General features: G+C 42.3%; 3 protein-coding genes across 4 annotated transcripts in view; 2 read left to right on the top strand and 1 right to left on the bottom strand.

The window, feature by feature from the left end:
• The window catches only part of LOC124999425 (protein eva-1 homolog C), a 70,153-nt gene extending 64,141 nt beyond the window's left edge, over nt 1-6,012 (top strand). The window contains exons 6-8 of the mRNA XM_047574344.1: nt 363-497; nt 3,075-3,272; nt 4,058-6,012. Of these exons, the coding sequence (XP_047430300.1) occupies nt 363-497; nt 3,075-3,272; nt 4,058-4,437 (713 nt within the window). The 3' untranslated portion in view covers nt 4,438-6,012. The remainder of the gene's footprint in view (nt 1-362; nt 498-3,074; nt 3,273-4,057) is intronic.
• Nucleotides 6,013-6,223: 211 nt separating this feature from the next.
• On the top strand, nt 6,224-11,298 carry efhc1 (EF-hand domain (C-terminal) containing 1). Its single transcript, XM_047573952.1, has 11 exons — nt 6,224-6,339; nt 6,709-6,781; nt 7,471-7,692; nt 7,789-8,076; nt 8,194-8,343; nt 8,798-8,984; nt 9,106-9,332; nt 9,431-9,571; nt 9,724-9,937; nt 10,084-10,236; nt 10,397-11,298. The coding sequence occupies exons 2-11, from the start codon at nt 6,716-6,718 to the stop codon at nt 10,420-10,422; spliced, it is 1,674 nt and encodes a 557-aa protein (XP_047429908.1). The 5' UTR covers nt 6,224-6,339; nt 6,709-6,715; the 3' UTR covers nt 10,423-11,298.
• tram2 (translocation associated membrane protein 2) lies at nt 10,939-18,204 on the bottom strand. Of its 2 annotated transcripts, none has more exons than XM_047573953.1 (11): nt 17,961-18,204; nt 15,879-15,942; nt 15,566-15,675; nt 14,824-15,009; nt 14,625-14,683; nt 13,091-13,175; nt 12,822-12,892; nt 12,551-12,655; nt 12,297-12,440; nt 11,752-11,909; nt 10,939-11,655 (listed from the first exon to the last, which is right to left on the bottom strand). In XM_047573953.1, exons 1-11 carry the CDS (start codon nt 18,078-18,080, stop codon nt 11,579-11,581), a joined length of 1,179 nt encoding a protein of 392 aa, XP_047429909.1. In that variant the 5' UTR covers nt 18,081-18,204; the 3' UTR covers nt 10,939-11,578. The 2 variants fall into 2 exon arrangements, with proteins under 2 accessions (XP_047429909.1, XP_047429910.1); XM_047573954.1 differs by having other exon boundaries at nt 14,824-14,940; nt 17,961-18,198.
• Nucleotides 18,205-18,274: the final 70 nt, after the last annotated feature.

Here is an 18,274-nt window from a genome sequence, read left to right as displayed (position 1 = left end):
TGCACCACCCACCTAGACCAGACCGGACACCCTCACCCCATAGCAATGGGACACAGGGACACACAACTCAAAAAACATGAAAAACTGCACCATGTGTTGACCTGGCCTCCAAATTGACTAGATCCCAAACTGATCAAGTATCTGTGGGATACCCATGTCCACTCTCTGATGAGTCACATGTTTTGGAGGCACAAATGATACCTACACAATATTAGGATGGTAGTCATAAAGTTATGCTTGATCGGTGTATCAATATCAGCAGATAAGGATCATTGGTCAGGATCTATGAGGAGAATGCCATCCATGTGCTTCCTTTTTCCCGCATACCTAAATTTCCTCCACTTTTTTTTCTCTCTTTAAAGTTCCAAAGAAGTTGCTTCAGGAGCAGGGCCCCAGACCCCCGGTGTACCACTCACCTCCCAACGCCCATGACCCTAACATAGTAGGAGACGGCCCTCCAGAGGGAAGCTCAGTCAAAAGCCCTGACGCTGTTCCAGGTGAGTCTAATGGCAAAAGCTTACACGCCAGCACACACTCGCAGCCCCCCCATGGAGAGCAGTTAACACTAAGCAGTCTCAAGGCCTCCCAGGCATCAAGACAAACCGTAATTCAAGTCCCAAGTCAGGGCATATACGCATGTATATCAAAAGTCACACAAGTTCAAATGTTTCCATATGTCTACGAGGAGAGCCATTGGTTTGGACCGCTTATGATCACCGGTCTTAAAAATATGGTGCTTTCCAAGAAGCAGTCATTGCTCTATATGTGACCACAGTCTAAATCAGTGTGTTGTAATGGCCCAGAGAGAGGGAGGACGAGGGAGAAGACTGAGCAAGAACAATGAAACGAAGGAAAGAAAAAAGAGAAGAAGCCAGCTAGGACTGAAACTCAAACAAAGCGTTTATTCATGAGGGATGGTGGCCCGCATCCAGCACACTAATTACTCTTCAGCTAGGGGCACTGCACTGATTAGGAAGATAGACGAATGAATGTGGGAAGAGGTAGGAGAGGGAGAAGACAGAAGACGTGTGCTGTGGTGCTGACGACTGTCGACGCATGAATGGATTCGCTTCCTCGCGAGGGCTTCAGAAAAACCTACAGCTCGGGTGGAAAAACCTGTTCCTTCCTCAGCTGTGACATGATGGATCAAAACACATGGAGAAGGGTCATTAAGCGTGAACAGGAAAACACAACAAGATGCATTTTACTGTTGCTGTGGAACAAATGTAATCTTTCTGCTTGACTGTCATCACAAAGAGGGAGCTACGCAACACGCAAAGGCTCTGGGAAGTCCCCTGAATAGAGCGCAGGGATATTTTGTCACCTTCAGATAGATAGACTCCCTCTTTTTATTCGTTTCCAGTCTCAAAGCTAAACTGTCTGCATGCTCCAGTTCTGTGATTTCAGCTTTCCTATTGAACTCAGAGGAAGCCAATTCATTCGTTAAAACAACAATAATTATGCATCCCTTACGCATGTCGTCCCCTCCTTAAACTCTAGATTCTCTCCTTCTGTTTTTACTTATCTTTCATTAAACACTGTATGTATTTATGAGCTTGTTATATCGATTCAATAAAACTATGTTATGCTTACTGCACTTGAAGTTCCTACAATAGATGCCAGGGCTTTTAGAGGAATACCATTATGGCAGACAGAAAAACTACACAAAAGTTGTAACCCGTACTTGACTTTAATCATTCTTTTTTTAATTTTTCTTGTTTTTGTCGCTTAATTATTTAGGTCTTTTAAGTAGTCTCAACACGACTCAACACAAATCTAAGCCCAACTCTAGTGTTAACCCTAGGGTTAGAGTTAACCCTAAACCTAGGAATAACCTTAGGGTTAGGGTTAGAGTCAACCCTAGAGCTAAATCTAGAGTTAACCCTATCCCTTTAAAAATATTGTGTTAACACAGATATTATATAGCTTTCGAATACAATAAGGACTATAGTCTACTAATTAACCACATAAATTCACAATTTATTCTCTCCAGGCCATAGTATCTCAAAAAAGTCTGTTTCCCTTGTTTCAGTTTGTCTTTCATGCGTTTATTTTTGTATTTCCACCACAGTGCATCATGTATTTTCTATTGACCGAGTGGCTAGTTTTTATAAAAGACTGTGGTCGAATGTTAGCCGATGTGTGCACCTCAGCAGTGAGTCCAGGAGGGAGCATTTACCTCCTCAGTGAGCAATTCCAGTCTAAACTGCATTTATGAGATAAGGAGAGCCTGACACACCTTAGCGGTTCTGCAATTCAAGGTCGTTGGTGTGTGTGTGACACATCACCAAAACATACTTTCCTTCAAAAATGTAAATATGACCATGCACGTTCTAAGCTCTGAGGTCGCTGAACTGAAAGCTCCTGTTTATTTTCGAGTCTTTTGGTTCAGCCTGTGTTTTCTTCCTCGTCAGTGACATGTTGCTCATTTATGGAGCTAATGTTATAGAAGTTACATCACGTCACCTTAACCAGAGGTGACTGAACTCTAAAAACTAATCCTTTCTTGCATACACAACACAAGCCAAGTGTAAACACTGAGAGAAGCTGATGCAAATCCAATGGAGGAAATGGTCGTCTATAAATAGATCTTTTTTTTTCTGAGATTTTGGGGAGCTTTTGTAAAGCTGCCAGAGCAAACTTTTTCCATGTGGCTCTCTCTGCGTCTTAAAGATCTGAGTCAGAATGAATTTGACAGAAACGGATGTTGTGTTATCTTCTGAATCACACAACTCCCTGGGACCATGTGTGCGTCATGTGCGTGATGCATCGTTTTACAAAAGTGCGTTTCTTAAAACCACCTAAAAGCTGCAGAGACTGCAGATGACTCATTGTTCTGACCCATGTGATCGCGATACCTTGGAGACAATGCCCTCTCACTTTACTGTAAATTATCCAAGCAGCTCCGTCGTAATATGACTGTACAAGTGGTAATGAGACTGGGCCACTGTGAGTCACTGCGTGGTTGGTTAATGAAAACATCCGCCTGTCGCACTAATTCATCTACATGTACATGTTTTCCATCTAGAGTCTGGTTGATGTTTTTAAACCAAACCTTGTGTTTTTTTTCCCAGATAAGAAAAAGACTAGGAGGACAAACCCCATCGAAGAAAAGTCTTCAGACATCGAAAGAGCAGGAGGAGGAGGAGGAGGAGGAGGAGGAGGTGACTCTCCACTGCTGCCCCCCAGCAAGAATCCAATCATCAACTACACCTCTAGCGCCAACATGGCCCTCATCAGCAATGCACTGGCAGCTTACACTTACATATCAGGTAGAGCAACATTTAAGTCATCTGATGTGCATAGGGTTAACTTAAAGATCTTAACCTGATTCCTTTGTGGAAGACATGACTTTCCAGTCTTGCATTGGCTTTTGTTTAGGAACCCCCCCTTCCCCTTCCATTTCCCTTTTCCTGGGACTGAAAGGTGGGTAGATGTGGGCCAGAGGAATTCAAATGTTTAGCAGAGATAATAGCTGCGCACGCTACCCATTGCCGGTCACCTGCTCCAAGAAGCTGCCAAAACGGAGGGTGGAATAGTTTGTGTCTTTCCTGTTTCATATTATCTCTCACTCTGTGACTCAAATGAAGTTTTTACACCTACTGAACTACACAGCGCGTGCAGTCAGACAATGGTGGAGGGCGAAATTCCACACGCCCATAATATTTCACGATATACATTTATTCGCGCCGTGTATTATAGTTGGAATATTGAATGATTTTGTTTCAGATGTTTAAACTCCTCCTCAAAGCAGGTCTCATAAGATCTAATCAACATCTTACAAGTCTTGCGTTGGTTCTTTTTGTGGTAAAATAAACAGCTATTGAGAAGAAAATGAAGGAACATAACAGGGTCAGGACACTTTGTGAGATTAAACCAAAATGAAGTGAATGTGTGAGTGAGGCATCAAGTGAAAAACAGCAAGCTCAGCAGGTCAGGGAAAATAAAACAGAAACTCATCAGAATAATCCCATTAAACCTTTTCCGTGTTTTCTGTAAGAAATCAGCTAAATGTGACATTTCCCCTCATTTTCATGCTTTTCCTCCTCTGCACCAGACCACCCAGAGAGGGCTGCCCTATTCTTTGTCTGCGGTGTGTGTTTGGGCCTCTTCCTCACTCTCTTCGCCCTGGTGGTCCAGATCTCCTGTCGCACCGACTGCCAGCCCCGTCAGCGGCCTCCCGCCAAGAAACGAGCGCGCCCCGCCGACTCGTCCTCGGACTCCAGCGACTCGGACTCGGACTGGGACACGACCTCGGACCTGTCGGCGCGGAGGCACCGGCGTTTCGAGCGCACGCTCAACATGAACGTGTTCACGTCGGCGGAAGAGCTGGAAAGAGCGCAGAGGCTCGAGGAAAGGGAGCGGATCATCCGAGAGATCTGGATGAACGGGCAGCCAGACATACCAGGGACGCGGAGCCTCAATCGGTATTACTGAGGGGCTCCTTAGGGGCTTTTGACAGAAGGCTTACTTGACTTGAACAGAATTTAGGACGCACTTGGGTCCGAGGGGGAAAGATAGGACTGATGAACACTTGGGAAGAAAGTCCTCCCTCTCGGCTGGTTTCCCTATTCCTCTAGGTATCATAAGCTATGCCCCATGCAACAGGACAATAAGCTCCCACTCTGCATGGTAAGCTCGCCTCTTGAGCTGGCTCTTACCGCCGGAAGTGAGAGGTGAAAGGCTACACTGCCTTGCCCATGACCTCAGCAGGCCTTTTTGAAGTGGGGGATTTATTGGTTAGCTGCCTTAGACATACAAAGGCCTGCAGAGACTACATGGTGACTGAAGGACCAAGGCCTCATATGGGTCTGTTTTATGCAGAACGCAGGGCTGCTGGAAAAGACTGTGACACTTGGAGCTTTATGCTCAGTACCCTCCAGTATTCAAGTGTAAACTTTAACAGAGGGCCAGTATAAAGCAAGTGCGCTTGACGATGGGACAATGTAAGACAATCTTTCCACAATGAATAACCATGCTGCCTTTTGAGCTTTATAAAACCAAAAGATATTTTTTTGGGGGGTGGGGAGGGGGGAGGGGTTCATCTCGACCCGTATGAAATATATTTTATAATATTTAATAGTTTATTGATGTTGTGTATTTTTGTTCTCAAGTATGGTTTATTATGAGATATTTTTATACTTGGCGAAGGTTGTCAGGCACCTCAGGGATGCAATCCTAGTGTTTCTGTGTTTGGTTGATGCATTTGCTTCCTAAGAAGGGCATCGGCCCATTTAAAACAGCTATGTCAGCATTTTAAAGAAAAGAATTAGAAATATCATATAAAGAGCCTCAAAGAGGCTTCAGTGATTTAACCTTATTTTTGATACAGTTTGTTTAACTCACAGTGCAGTGCCTTTTTCTAGCTATCAAGTCATAGTTTTCAAGATTGCAGCTTGGTAGCCTCTCAGTAACAGATCAATTTATTTATTAATTAGAAATCCTAAATTTGTTATTGTATTCCCTTTGTCAATATTGTTGAGGCATATAACCTGAATTTCTCTTTTAAACATTGCACTTGCTGTATACCGAGATTTAAATGAACAGAACTTGACAATTACAATATGCACCAGTGATTTTGCTTTTTCCTGCTCTTGTGTCACCAGTGGCCTCATTTCAAAGATATCAGTGCTAATCAGATGCTTGTGGCAATCGCTGCTAAATCATCATCTGAAGAAGGAACCGGCACTGCTCAGAGTGGACATGTTAACCTGCTTCTCTTAAATCACGTTGCCAGTTTAATGATGTATAAGCTAATGTCAGTTCAGCTCCAGTTTGTGCTTCCCCGGTTTCAAGCATAAATATAAGTGTAGTTTTCATAAAATGTTTGGCATTTTTTTGCGACTGAGAGCACACAGGGCGTATTAAGGTCATCAGTACAGACCATCACTTCCCATCATTTTTAGAGACCTACCTTGTGTTTAAATCGGACAAAAAAAAAGTGTCAATAAGTGGGAGAAAAAAGACCAAAATATGACTTCTGTGCTTGGAATAAACTGTGTTAAAAAATAATGTCTGTTTTTTTTGACACTTTCTTTCTGAAATTTGTATTCAAATGTGTACAACGCTTGCAAGATGTATGCACAAATTTTGCTTTGCACCATGAAACCACAAATATTTTTCTAATGAAAATTACAATACAGCAAATTGCAAATCCGACAGAGAAAAATCACATACGTTTCATTACTGTCCTTGCTCGCCCCCTGCTGGTAGAGCGAGCGTTCTACAGTTTGTGTGAATGCCAAGAGTATGAATTAAAGCCAAGAATACATTAAAGTTAATAACGGTTATATAAAATCCGTTTTCCGATATAAATTCAGGAATTTATTATGCTCAGTGGTAAGTATTTGACGCACTCTCCACTGAGATAAACATCGTGATGTTATGGAAAATATTTTACTTTTTATTTTTCCGATTTTATTTATTTCTGAATTATTATTATTATTATTACTACTATTAATATGGGTGGTTTTAGTTCATTTTCCATTTATTATTCGCGAAATAGTTTGTTTACTTTCTAAACTCTTTCTTGAACCCGTCGCTGAACCGGTCGTTTCCATGGATACCATAAACTTACCACAGCGAGGCTGCCGTGTTGTGTTACTCACCAACAAAACCTGTCGTTAAGTCCGAAATAAATATAGAAGCTGCTAATATCTTGTTCAGTCGAAAAAGTAATTTATTTATTTATTTGATCATTATATCGAGACCGGAAATGTCTTGGAGCTGGAACAGCCATGGATTACCATTTTTACCAGGAAACACATTTCGGGACGTGACGGTAAGGACGTAATTAACTTAAGTTAGCTATTTGGAGTTAAAAGGTAAAACTAACGACGTTGCTTTAATTGTTTACGTTGTACCGAAAGCCTTTAACATTTAACTGGTATGTAGTATTTGTATGTACATTTATTATTCATTTTTTCCCCCCCTGTGTGTGTCATTTCTGCATTCCTTCAGTCAAATAATTTTAAAGGTAGGCCTATTATTCAAGCCTGCGCATTATTAGCAAACTTTACGGTAACTAAAGTCAGTGGTCCCAGAAGTAAAATGTCAAAATAAAAATCTGAAAATTTTCTTGCGTAATAGTAAGAGAAAAAAAAAAGTGTCATTAAAGTACACTTACAGTAGCATGTATCAAAGTATTATGTATATAGAATGTCCATTTCACTACTTACTGTTTTATATGTATGTATTTAGGCCTAATCGCTTTAATTTGATGATTTGAATCGTTTTATTTGCCCCATATTTTAGCCTACCATAAAAATATCATAATTAGCAATTAAATGTGTGTTTTGTATTAATGATCTGCATTTAAAAGGTTAATAGTAACCAAAGCTTGCAAATAAATGGGTAAATCGCTGTTATATAGTTGCCTTTTACTTTGAAATATTCAAGTAAAGAAAATCAACATTGTACTACAGTCTTCGAGTTACTTTCCGCCACCATTTGCTTAATCTCTGACTCCAGAAATCAGCCTTCCATCGACCCCAGACACTGAAATACAAGAATGGCTTCGCTCTTCCCAATCGTCCCACTGTGGGCATTGGTCGAGATCCTTTGTTATCAGAGCAGTTGATTCAACAGGAAATCAATGAGTTGTTCTCTGAGACACCGGACATCACATACGGCCCCGCTGACCAGAGGATGTATGAAAACTTCATCCCAGCCCATGTGGCGCTCGACAAAAAGGTCAGGAAACGCCTAAAAATGTAAAGAAGGCTACCATTAAAGCATCTGCAGTAAATTCCTATTTTTGTGTGTTATTCAACCCTTCTTGTCTTGCAGGTGCTGCGCTACTACGCATACTTTGTGGAGGATATTCTGAATTCCCCTGAAGAGGAGTACCGTGTGCGCCCTGTGGTCATTTACTACTACCTTGAAGATGACAGCATGTGCATCATCGAGCCCGTGGTGAAGAACTCTGGGATACTGCAGGGGAAGCGGATCAAACGCCAGCGTCTGCCCAAGAATGAGCAGGCGGAGTATTACCTTTGGAAAGACCTAAACCTTGGCAAGGACCTCGAAGTGTTTGGAGTCAAGTATCACATAACACAGTGTGATGCCTTTACAAAGGTGCAATACATGCTTCTATGAATGCTCTCTCTGTCACTCACGCAACTAAATCATACTCCTTGCGTGTCTGACACTGACGTGTGGAAATGCATCTACTTTATCTTATGTGCTGTACAGGAATTCATGGAAAGTGAGGGCGTGATCGTGAATGACCCTGTGCCAGAGCCGGTGGATCCGTACAGCAAACGTCACACAAACCCCCAGCCTTACTTTACTACACCCTCAGAAGTTGACAACATGTACCGGTTCCTCACCATGGACCGCAAGGTAAATGGAAATTCCTCCACTCCAAATTCAGTAGGCAACCAGTACTACCCGTTCCTGAGCACATAGACAACTAATATCTCTATTTATAAAGCAAAAATGATCTAGGTTCTGTAAACTATACTGAGACAATTTAGATACTTATTGACATTATATAGAGTACATAAAACTGGATTAAAATGTAGTTGAAATAGGGAGCCTCTAACTAATTTTAACAAGAAAAGCCTTGAAGCTACCTTAACCTTAAAACAGACAATCTGAGGGGTACATTCTGCTATAATGTTTCAACATCTGTTTCAACAGATATGTCTTCACCAAAGTTAAAAGTTTAAAATGCTAATACAAAACAGCTTCACTCCCACGTCTTCTTTTCATACTGATACGATAAATTTCATCAAAAAGCTCCGCCTGTAACCCTGTCCTCCAAATCGAACTATTTTATTTTTTTTTCCACCAGGTGCTTCGTTTCTTTGCCCTGTGGGACGATACTGACACTCTGTATGGTGAGATCAGGCCCGTGACCATCCACTATTACCTGGTGGACGACACGGTGGAGATCAGTGAGCTCCACGAACCCAACAGTGGCCGTGATCCTTTCCCCATTCTGATGCGGCGACAGAGGCTGCCTAAGAAAATCAAATCAGGTGAAATGCAAAGCTGCATCACCTATTTCCTGTGAACAAAGGCAAAAGAAAACAATAGTATATCCAAAACATACGTATGTTTATATTTTATTGTTTAAATGCTACTTTAATCTCTTAACAGAGACTTTCCCCAGTTGTGTTATGGAGGTCTCAAAAGACGACGTGGATGAGTATTACTCCCCCAGAGACTTCCAGTTGGGTCAAAAACTGAGGATACTGAGCCGTCACTTCCTGTTGTATGACTGTGATGGCTTCACTAAAGAGTATTTCCAGAAGAACCACCCAGACATGGACATGAAACCCATAGAGGTCCCAAAGAAGGATGAAGCGCTTCAGGACAAGAAGATGGTGAGAGGGTGAACGTTGTATGTTGCTTATTACTGTTGTTACGTTGTCATAGCTTCTCATCAGTGACCCCCTCTGCTCCACGCTGTCCTCATCTACAGGAGAATCCTCCCTACAATGGTTTTGGTTCACTTGAAGACTCTCTCCAGAACTGCTTGTCTCTGATTCCCAAGCCTCCTAAGATGAATGTGTTAAAGATGCTCGAGAAAGACCACCAAGTTTTGCGTTACAGCGCCGTACTGGTGAGACATTAAATTAGCTATTAATTCTACAATGCAAATTCCAGATTTGAGCCACTGTACACATCAATTTGTTGAAAAAGATTTTAAACAGAAATGTATGAGGATGGCTACTTCTACACCAAACCAAATTCAAACAAAAACCTTTTTCCCAGGACTCCCAGTATCCTGAAGACCAAGGCCGACGTTTCATACTGTCCTACTTCCTGTCCACTGACATGATCAGCATTTTTGAAAGGCCCTCTCGCAACTCTGGCATCATTGGTGGCAAGTTCTTGGAACAGACCCGCGTCCCCAAGCCGGGCTCCACCGTGGAAAACCCGGAGTTCTACTCACCTGCAGACTTTGCTATTGGAGCCACTGTGGAAGGTAACGTAGTCACTTTGACAGCATGATGTAGCATGTAATATTCAGAAATATTCATTACAGAATGTCAGCCTCCTTTCTCCAAGATTAAGAAAAACTGTTCAAAACAAAGCACCTTTTTCTTCTCATCTGTTTTTTTTTTTTTTTAGTTTTCAGCCACCGCTTTGTGTTGACTGATGCTGATCGCTACGTGCTCACATACCTGGAGTCCAACTCAAGTCAGATCCCTTCTCAGACGCTGGATTCTTTGCGACAGAAGCTGGGCGTCGCCACGGCAAATAACCAGGCAGCTGACGAAAGTGGTAAAAACACAATCAGCAATTCGGCAAAACATTTAAAACTCACACTATAGAACGCTTTCAATTACACCTTTTTTCCAGTAGGTGTCACTTTAAGAAAATAAATTGGACATACAAATACAGTTGACACCCATACATTATTTTTCCTCCATGTCCTTATCAGGTGAAGTAGCAGAAGCATCTTCATGACCGTAAGGAAATCCTGGAATTTTAAGGGTTCCTCCCTCTGCACAAAACCCGGAGTGAATCAAAGACTTTTCAAAATATCTCTTAACATAATAAACCTTCTGCAGTATATGTGAAGTATCTGGTGAGATCTGACTTCAGATAAATTCTAAACTACAACTAGCCTTTGCTGTTGGTGTGGTTTACATCATGTGTTGTGCATATGCCAATGTCTCTGTCTGAAACACATTTTTATGTCAAAACTGTCGACAAACAGGAGATGAGATCAGTTCATTTGAAATGGTTTGAAATGGCTAACCTTAAGCTAACAATAACACCACCCTTTGTTGAGTCTCTGCCCGCTTCCTTTCAAATTTGACCTACTGCTGTTTATAGATCCCTTTCATTTCACAGAATGCTATGCTAGCACCTTTCATGTTTCATTATACAACAATAGGAAAAGTAATTTTTAGAATCTGAAAAGATTTTCATTTTACATTCCAGTGGAAAAAAACAAAAACAAATCGACAACTCCACAGCTCATTTCTGAAAATTGCATTATTTTAATAAAGTAATTAACAAAACAAAAGGGGAAAAAAAACATGGAATGGCATGCTGTTATTTCTGACACACATACTTCATGCGTGTCTTTTAAGTGACCAGTGACAGATGTACAATTTTTGACAGTAAGCTCGTATCATACCATATCATCAGTAACGCTTTTCTGCTCCAGTGGACCAGAATGGAAAACAAGCAAAGCCGGCTCAATAACGAGATCTGCAAAATCTGACAACGCTACAACCATTACAGTACTTATGTATGAGGATACGAATCACATTCAACGTGGACACACGCGTCGAATGTGTCGCACACTGGGGTCACTTTTTTTTTTTTTTAAATCACTCTGCATACAATGGTGCGCCTTTTATGGCAGGCTACGTGGATGTATAAAAAAATACTGATATGATGAGAAGAGTAAATGTCTGTTGGGCTTGAGGGGTTTCCATGGATTTCATTTTCCAGCATTCAAGCCTAAGTCTGTGGCGACTGAGTTCCTGTGACATCTCAGGACATTCTCAGCCAGAAGCTTGGTGGCCGGTGGCCGCGGGCTTCACTGTTGTGCTCATGCGGAACCATAGCCAGGGCTAAGGCCACTGTTCGGGCCAGTCAGTACGTTATCTTAGGGCGATTTGAGCTTTTTCATCCGAGGCGAGGCTCCGTTCTCGGCTTTGAGGACGCCGTTTTCGTGATGGCCGACTGGCACGGAGAGACAAGAGGGAGAAGTCACACTTATCGTCTGGGGAGAACGGTTTAACAGACGGCGTCAACGGATTGCGAAGTCTTTAAACTCACGTGAGTCTCTCTTCAGCGCCCGCAGCGGTTGTTTCGTGGCAGTCTTCTTGCGAACGGCCTGTTCGAGCCTGAACTCCCTCCAGCGCCTCAGCTGGAAGCGGATAAACTTCCAAAGAAGCCAAGACTGGGTGAAGCATACGAGCAGTAGAACAATCATCCTGAGGGGGCCCGAGGCAAGAACATTAGTAACACTGTGTGTTTTAGAAAATGTAACTTGACATTATGCGTCAAATGAGATTAAGATGACGGATTCCAAAAAGGGCATATTTTACCAAAATATACATATTATACAACGAAAGATGAATCAGGTTTGTGTGTTTTTAGTTAAATAAAATGTATTTTTCTCTGACAAGTCCTTCATGGCTACATCGAATATGAATCTATGTTATAAAACAATAAAACACGAAGCCATGTGACCACTGGTCACGAGCACCAAGTGTAATTAGACTCTGTAGCTGTTATAGCAGCTATAAATGAGGAGTAGCAGCGCAAGAAAATGAATCATCATCCACAGATGTGGACCAGTGACCAGGCCGGGCCCTCACCTTATCAGTACAGTGTTGAAGTTGCCCATCTCCAGATCCAGCCCCTGGTTCTCGGAACGGCCCAAGCCGAAGCCCACGGAGAGGAACATCAGGGTCAGCGTGGCCATACGCGTGAACACGAAGCTGACCGCCCACAGGTCAAACCTGAGAGAGAGAGCACGCAGTAAAGCCGCGGTCAAGATGATGGTCTTCACACCAAACGAGGCCATCAAAACAAAAACAATCCACTCCTTTTTTAAGACCAGATCACTTACATTTTCTGATGGCTCTCATCAGTGAAGTACAGGAGTCTTGCGATGTGGAAGCCCAGCTCTGACACATACTGCAGGAAGAGGAGTACCAGACCCACACGACTCAAACTGCAGCAAAGAGGAGACGTGAGGTGACGAAACAATAGAAGCAACTGCAGATTGTTATATAATAGAAAGCAAAGAAACTCGGGCGAGAACTGCGATCTTTCGACAGGTTGTTTCACTTTAGAATTCACAGCTTATCAAACCCTAACCCCCCACGCTGGATGCTTACTTTAACAAATAGGCTGCAGAGATGTGCAGCAGATACAGGCAGATGTACTGGAGCTGACGAGAAATCTCCTCCTGAAAAACAAACAGCAGCCTTTCATTTTTTTTTTTTTTTTTTTTCAGATCTTCGAACCTCGAAGCCGTTCGTTCTTTCCCAGTCTAACATAACGTGCAGAATATATACAAGCCCCCTGAAAACACACAGAAAATATAAACAGGGCTTATCTAGTCACACTCCAGAACTCCTCCGGTTCCCAGGGCCTTCCTACTGACCTTGCGTACTTTCTGGAAGTAGAGCTCCGGCAAGGCGTGGAGCCAGTAGGCCATCTGAGTGAGGTAGAAAAACTTCACCTGAAACCTAGGGCCAGGAGATGGAAAGAAAAAATGAATCCAAAAAAAATAATAATAATTCTTAAGTCATTGCCACATTTCTTTCCTCTGACTGAACGTTTTTTTTTTTCCTCTGAACTAAGAACGTAGCCGTGTTAATCTTTGTTACGCAAGATATTCTTGATCCCCTCTGCCGTGTTTACACAAATGTTTCTAACAAAAGTATAATCTGGGGTCTAACCACCACAAATAGCTCAATCTGGGTAGCTGGTTCTAGTTTCTTTGTCTTCTATATAATTTTTTAATGTACAAAACCCATTTGTAACATTATGACATAACACTGACTATGTGGTAATCATGGCACCTGTCAGTGGGTGCGATACACCGATCAGCCACAACATTAAAACCACCAGCAGCCTGTGAAGGTCAAGGATATTGATGATCTCACTGATGTTCTTCTGGTAAAACTGGGTCCAGGTGTTTACGTGGATGTGACCTGAACATTGACCCAGCACACACCTCCTTCCTCTTCCTCCTACTCAATGATCCTTGGCCCATGCCCCCGTCTCTGGTTCTTCTCCTTCCTCAGACCACTGCAGACCAGGGACACCCCACAAGAGCCGTAGCTCTAACTCAGTCGTCTAGACGCCAAAGTTTCATCCCTATAAAGTCACTTAAATTCTTCCATGAACATTTTTCCTGCTTTTGACATCAGCTTTGTTCAGCTTGCTGTCTGGTGTATCCACCCACTGACAGGAGGCATGAGATCCACACAATCAGGGTTAGTCACTTCACCTGGCAGTGATCATCGCAAGTCATCGCAAAATCTTTGGGTGATTACACATTTTTCATGTATTTTTAAAAAAAATTTCCCCCCCAAAATTTAGATTTGTTTAAACGCATATTAACACAAATCCAATTTTAGTGACGGGATCAATCGAGGTCGCCTTTCATTCAGCATTTCACTCATTCAGCGATACAGGAGCCGTCTCAACAGCGCACCGTTTCACACTGAGCGCCACTCTAGCCAAGACCTGTTAATCTAAGCTTCCTGTGCACAGTAGGCCGCGTCCCCATCGCTGCTGATCCAATCACGAGGCCGCATATTACGCACGGACTCTGTCAGGTTCCCCGCAATTGGCCGAGAGCCTATTCAGTGCCCATGCAGAAGAGAACCCAACTGTGCAGCTCACTCCCATCAGCCAAAATGTTTTTGTGGTTCATTGTCCCTACGACATTTTACTTATTATTAGGCTATTATTTGAAAAGCTTAATACTGAACGCAAAATCATAAAATAATAATAATAATGTATTTATAAATAGCACTTGGGGGTCCCTACTTATTCTCTCCATCAGTTTGGGGGTCCTTGGCCTGAAAAATGTTGAAGACCCCTGGACTAGATACTTAATCAACAAAGTTATTTGCATTTTAAACAATAATAATGAATTAAATTAATGTCAAATATATGTTCTATACCTTAGATGCACATGGGGATAGTTCTCCCAGAGGCTGCTGGGATGCAGGAGATATCCTTCCTGAGTGGAGAAATGAAAACAGTTAAACACTCACAACACTGGCATCCACGAGTGAGTGCCCATGTTAAAAATGCGCATGGCATTTCCTCAGCTAGGAAGCCGTCACTTGGACACAGTACCGAGGCGCGAATCTCACTCACAGTTAGGAGGACGTAGAAACTCCAAACGCTGGACACCAAGTGGAACACGCACAGCTGACCCGACTCATTAAACTTGGTGTTCTTGCTCTTGGAGAGGTGGAGACGTCGGTTCACTTTCTGCAACAACGCAACAGATCGCGTGAGCGAGCGCTGGGACCCTGTAATAATGTGTGGCATGCGGACTCGCTGGCCCGCACACGAGGAAGTGTTACCGTCATACAAATAAGCGGGACGAGAAAAGACGCAGCGGGTGCTATTTAAGGCTGCTAAACGAGAATTCCTTTCAAGACACTTCGGAATCCGTGGCGATGGTGCTCAAGATACAAACCTCACCGGCCCGATTTTTTATTTATTTATTTATGTTTTTTTTAAATGACACATGGAGTCGTGGATGAATAAAATATGACTCTGTTTTCCTGTCAGCACTACTTCACAGAGCACTGACTCATTGTTCAGGTTTTTTTTTTTTGTTTGAAACTGGCCTGCTCTGTTAATAATGGCCACGAAGTGAAACAGCTCATATCCTGGTTTCAGTACACAGCACGTTACCACATTAATACTATACTTACAGTTAACCATTGCACATTCTGGTTCCTGTAACTGACAGCTAATTTCCTTAAAACAACTATGTCATTTGACAAAAGAGTGTGAAATGGATACGCTTAATTTCATTCATCTCAAGGGATCGCTGCACGATCTGAAGTCCGCGCACAGCTGAATGTTATATATGGGAGCCGCTTACATCCAGGAGGTACTCCTGCACGACCGCGTGGAGGATGATGGCGATGAAGAAGTAGAACAGGATGGTGGCAGAGTCCTTCCATCCGTAATGGTAGAACGTCACCTCTCCCTCTAAGCACACACAGGAGGGGAAGAAACACAGAAAGCGTGTTTGTAATCCGAGGCGTGTTAAACATCCCGGAGCAACAATGCAGTGACTGTAATGTGATATCTCATTGTGAGGGAGCACCTGTGTGAGGCAAATATCAGTGCGAATATTGTCAAAGTTAGAAGAAAAAAAGAAAAGTATATTTAATTTTACTTGCTCTTCATACCTGGTGACTGTGTGGTGACATTGTACTGAGGCTGAATGAAGAGTATGGCCGTCTTGGCTGTGGCCTGGGAATTGGAAAGACAAGACATTATTAGTAAAGTGAACCAGTATGAATGCAAGAAGCTAGTCTTTCTTCATGTCCATCTATGGCTGAATTTAATAAAAAAGAAAAAAAGAATAAAGCTATATAATTATAAATGTTCTTGTAAATGCGAGTCTGTCATTCTGCAGGTACTTCCTACCAGGAACTGAATTCCTAAAGCCTTGCTGCTGGGAAACATGTTAGGTGTGCTTTCTTCCGAGCAGAGGTTCGCAAAGCATTTTACAGCATTCTTCACCAAGAAATGCGTTTCTCCACCGCGTTCAATATTGTGAACTTTCAAAATAAAGCAACATCTACCTGCAACTGCTTGTCACATGTCGAATAACACATGATTATTAGTATTATTAGTATCCCTGATACTGCGTCATTTATGTGATGATGAGAGGCCTCCAGAAGGAAACAAATCCAGGGCTTCATATGAAAAGAGCAAACATTTTTTTTTTCCATTTATTATATTATTTTGCAACTAATCATTTGCAAAATCAGAATTCATAAATCATCAGTTAATATTGTGGAATATCTTGTTCTGCTTGAAAGAGCTTTAATATATATACATATAGAAAACAGTGAAACAAAGTTAATTCTCATATTTAAAATGCTCAAAGCAAAAATAATTTTATTGTTTAAAACTAAATTGTAAAAAGTGTTGTCCGACACCTGAGTGCTAAATCAATGTGTGCTTTAAAAAACTGCTTAGATCACAGAAACTTGTAAAATAAATAAATATGCATGAGAGTCTGGAGTTGGACTAGTTGAAATCCCAGCTGAACTATTGTGATTTTTGCACAAAACGCATTTAAACCAACACAGCTGAGATTTCCTGAGAGACCCCGTTGGCCCCGTGGCACCAGTTTCTGGGCAAAACAGGGCAACGAGACACCACTTTATGCGTCGTCATCAAAATCTCGAATTAAACGGTATGTCCACAACTGTTCTCTTTTTCCGAAACGACTAAAAAAAAATGAAGGAAATCCCCCACTTATTTTCTACTCGCCCAACTGTGAAATCACCACCCAGGGTTCCGGATTGAAACTTTACTAAGTAGCCCAAGCGGTGGCCACGGAAGTGTTGTTTGTGCCCAAGGAGAAAATATTTAGCAGATAAATGTTTTAACTGAACAATTCGCTGAGCGTCAGCGGTGGGGAAAGCTCACAAAACAAAGCGTCTTTGCTGCAGCTGAGCCGACTGTGGCCACAAGCAGCAGCAGCACCAGCAGCAGCAGCGGTTCAAAGATTGAGACGTGGCAGTTAACGACTAGCAACAAGCTGGCAACGAAGAGTCCTTCCACTTCCGTCTAAGACCTTCAAAATAAAACTCTCTGCTGGCGGACGTGCGTTTTGCCTCATACAAAAACCAACGTGGCGCTTTTATTTTGAATAATTTACTTCCCGTCTGTTTTGGCTGTATGCTGTAAAAAACTAAAAAATTGGCATCAAAATCTTGCAGGAGACTAAATTTACTGGAAACTACTGGACACTGTTAAGAGGGTAAAATTTAAATATATGTGTATATAAGAACAATGACATCACGTAGTATTTTTACTTTTGGTAGCCACTTCCGCTTAAGCCAGAGGTGTTTCAGTATGTCCAGATTTTTTTGGAAGCTATTGAGGACGAGAAACTGGAAACTTTTAAGACGCAGAGCAGCACTGATTTTAAAAAAGTTGCAGTTAGTGCACTGTTGAACTGAGCGGCTATCATTTCAGCTGCTGAAGTCTCAAGTTGGTTATTTTAACTGCGAGCAGGGCAACATTCATTGTTCACAAAAGTGGCACAAACTCCAGCGGCAGCCTCCCACATATCCGCGAACTGATCACAGCGATAAACGTCTCACATGCAGCCGAACCAGCAAACGCTTCGGCCGGATAAGACTCCGCATTTACATCTTTGAGTGTGCAGCAGGCATGCCATCTTAAAACAGCTGAGCGAGACGAGGGAAGAAGGGGAGAGAGAAAAAAAAGGGAATCAGAGTTCATCTCACCTCAAACATCAATCCAATCAAAATGAAAATCACCAAACTGAAGACGATGTCGGCGTGGTTTTGAATGAGGAATTCCTGGCTGAAGAAAGGGTAACTCTTGTTTCTTCGGCGAAATGCCATGTCAACCCAGTGGAGATTTCCCTGCTATTTTATAAATACTGAATTTTTCTGACTACGAAGTTCAGGAGTTAACTTTGTCCGCGATTTGCGCATGCGCGCCGTCTTAAAGGGAGCGTGCCATAAATACCTCCTTCGAGGTCGTTTACACAACGAGTTACGTTCAGTCTGCAGAAACAGAAAAGAACATTTTTAAC

Source organism: Mugil cephalus, chromosome 21 (assembly GCF_022458985.1).
Source record: "Mugil cephalus isolate CIBA_MC_2020 chromosome 21, CIBA_Mcephalus_1.1, whole genome shotgun sequence".
NCBI classification, from domain to species: Eukaryota; Metazoa; Chordata; class Actinopteri; order Mugiliformes; family Mugilidae; genus Mugil; species Mugil cephalus.
The sequence above is the reverse complement of the archived record's forward strand: the minus strand, read 5'-3'. Positions and strand labels throughout refer to the sequence as shown.

What these genes read in the sequence shown, in the direction of transcription:
- efhc1 (XM_047573952.1), top strand. Translation starts at nt 6,716, where the DNA reads ATGTCTTGGAGCTGGAACAGCCATGGATTACCATTTTTACCAGGAAAC. An exon ending in TCCTCACCATGGACCGCAAG is followed by an intron (nt 8,344 to 8,797) that starts GTAAATGGAAAT and finishes TTTTTCCACCAG; the next exon opens with GTGCTTCGTTTCTTTGCCCT. An exon ending in TGCGTTACAGCGCCGTACTG is followed by an intron (nt 9,572 to 9,723) that starts GTGAGACATTAA and finishes CCTTTTTCCCAG; the next exon opens with GACTCCCAGTATCCTGAAGA.
- tram2 (XM_047573953.1), bottom strand. Translation starts at nt 18,080, where the DNA reads ATGGCATTTCGCCGAAGAAACAAGAGTTACCCTTTCTTCAGCCAGGAA. An exon ending in TGCAGGAGTACCTCCTGGAT is followed by an intron (nt 15,010 to 15,565) that starts GTAAGCGGCTCC and finishes TGTGCGGGCCAG; the next exon opens with CGAGTCCGCATGCCACACAT. An exon ending in GTTTCTACGTCCTCCTAACT is followed by an intron (nt 14,684 to 14,823) that starts GTGAGTGAGATT and finishes TTCTCCACTCAG; the next exon opens with GAAGGATATCTCCTGCATCC.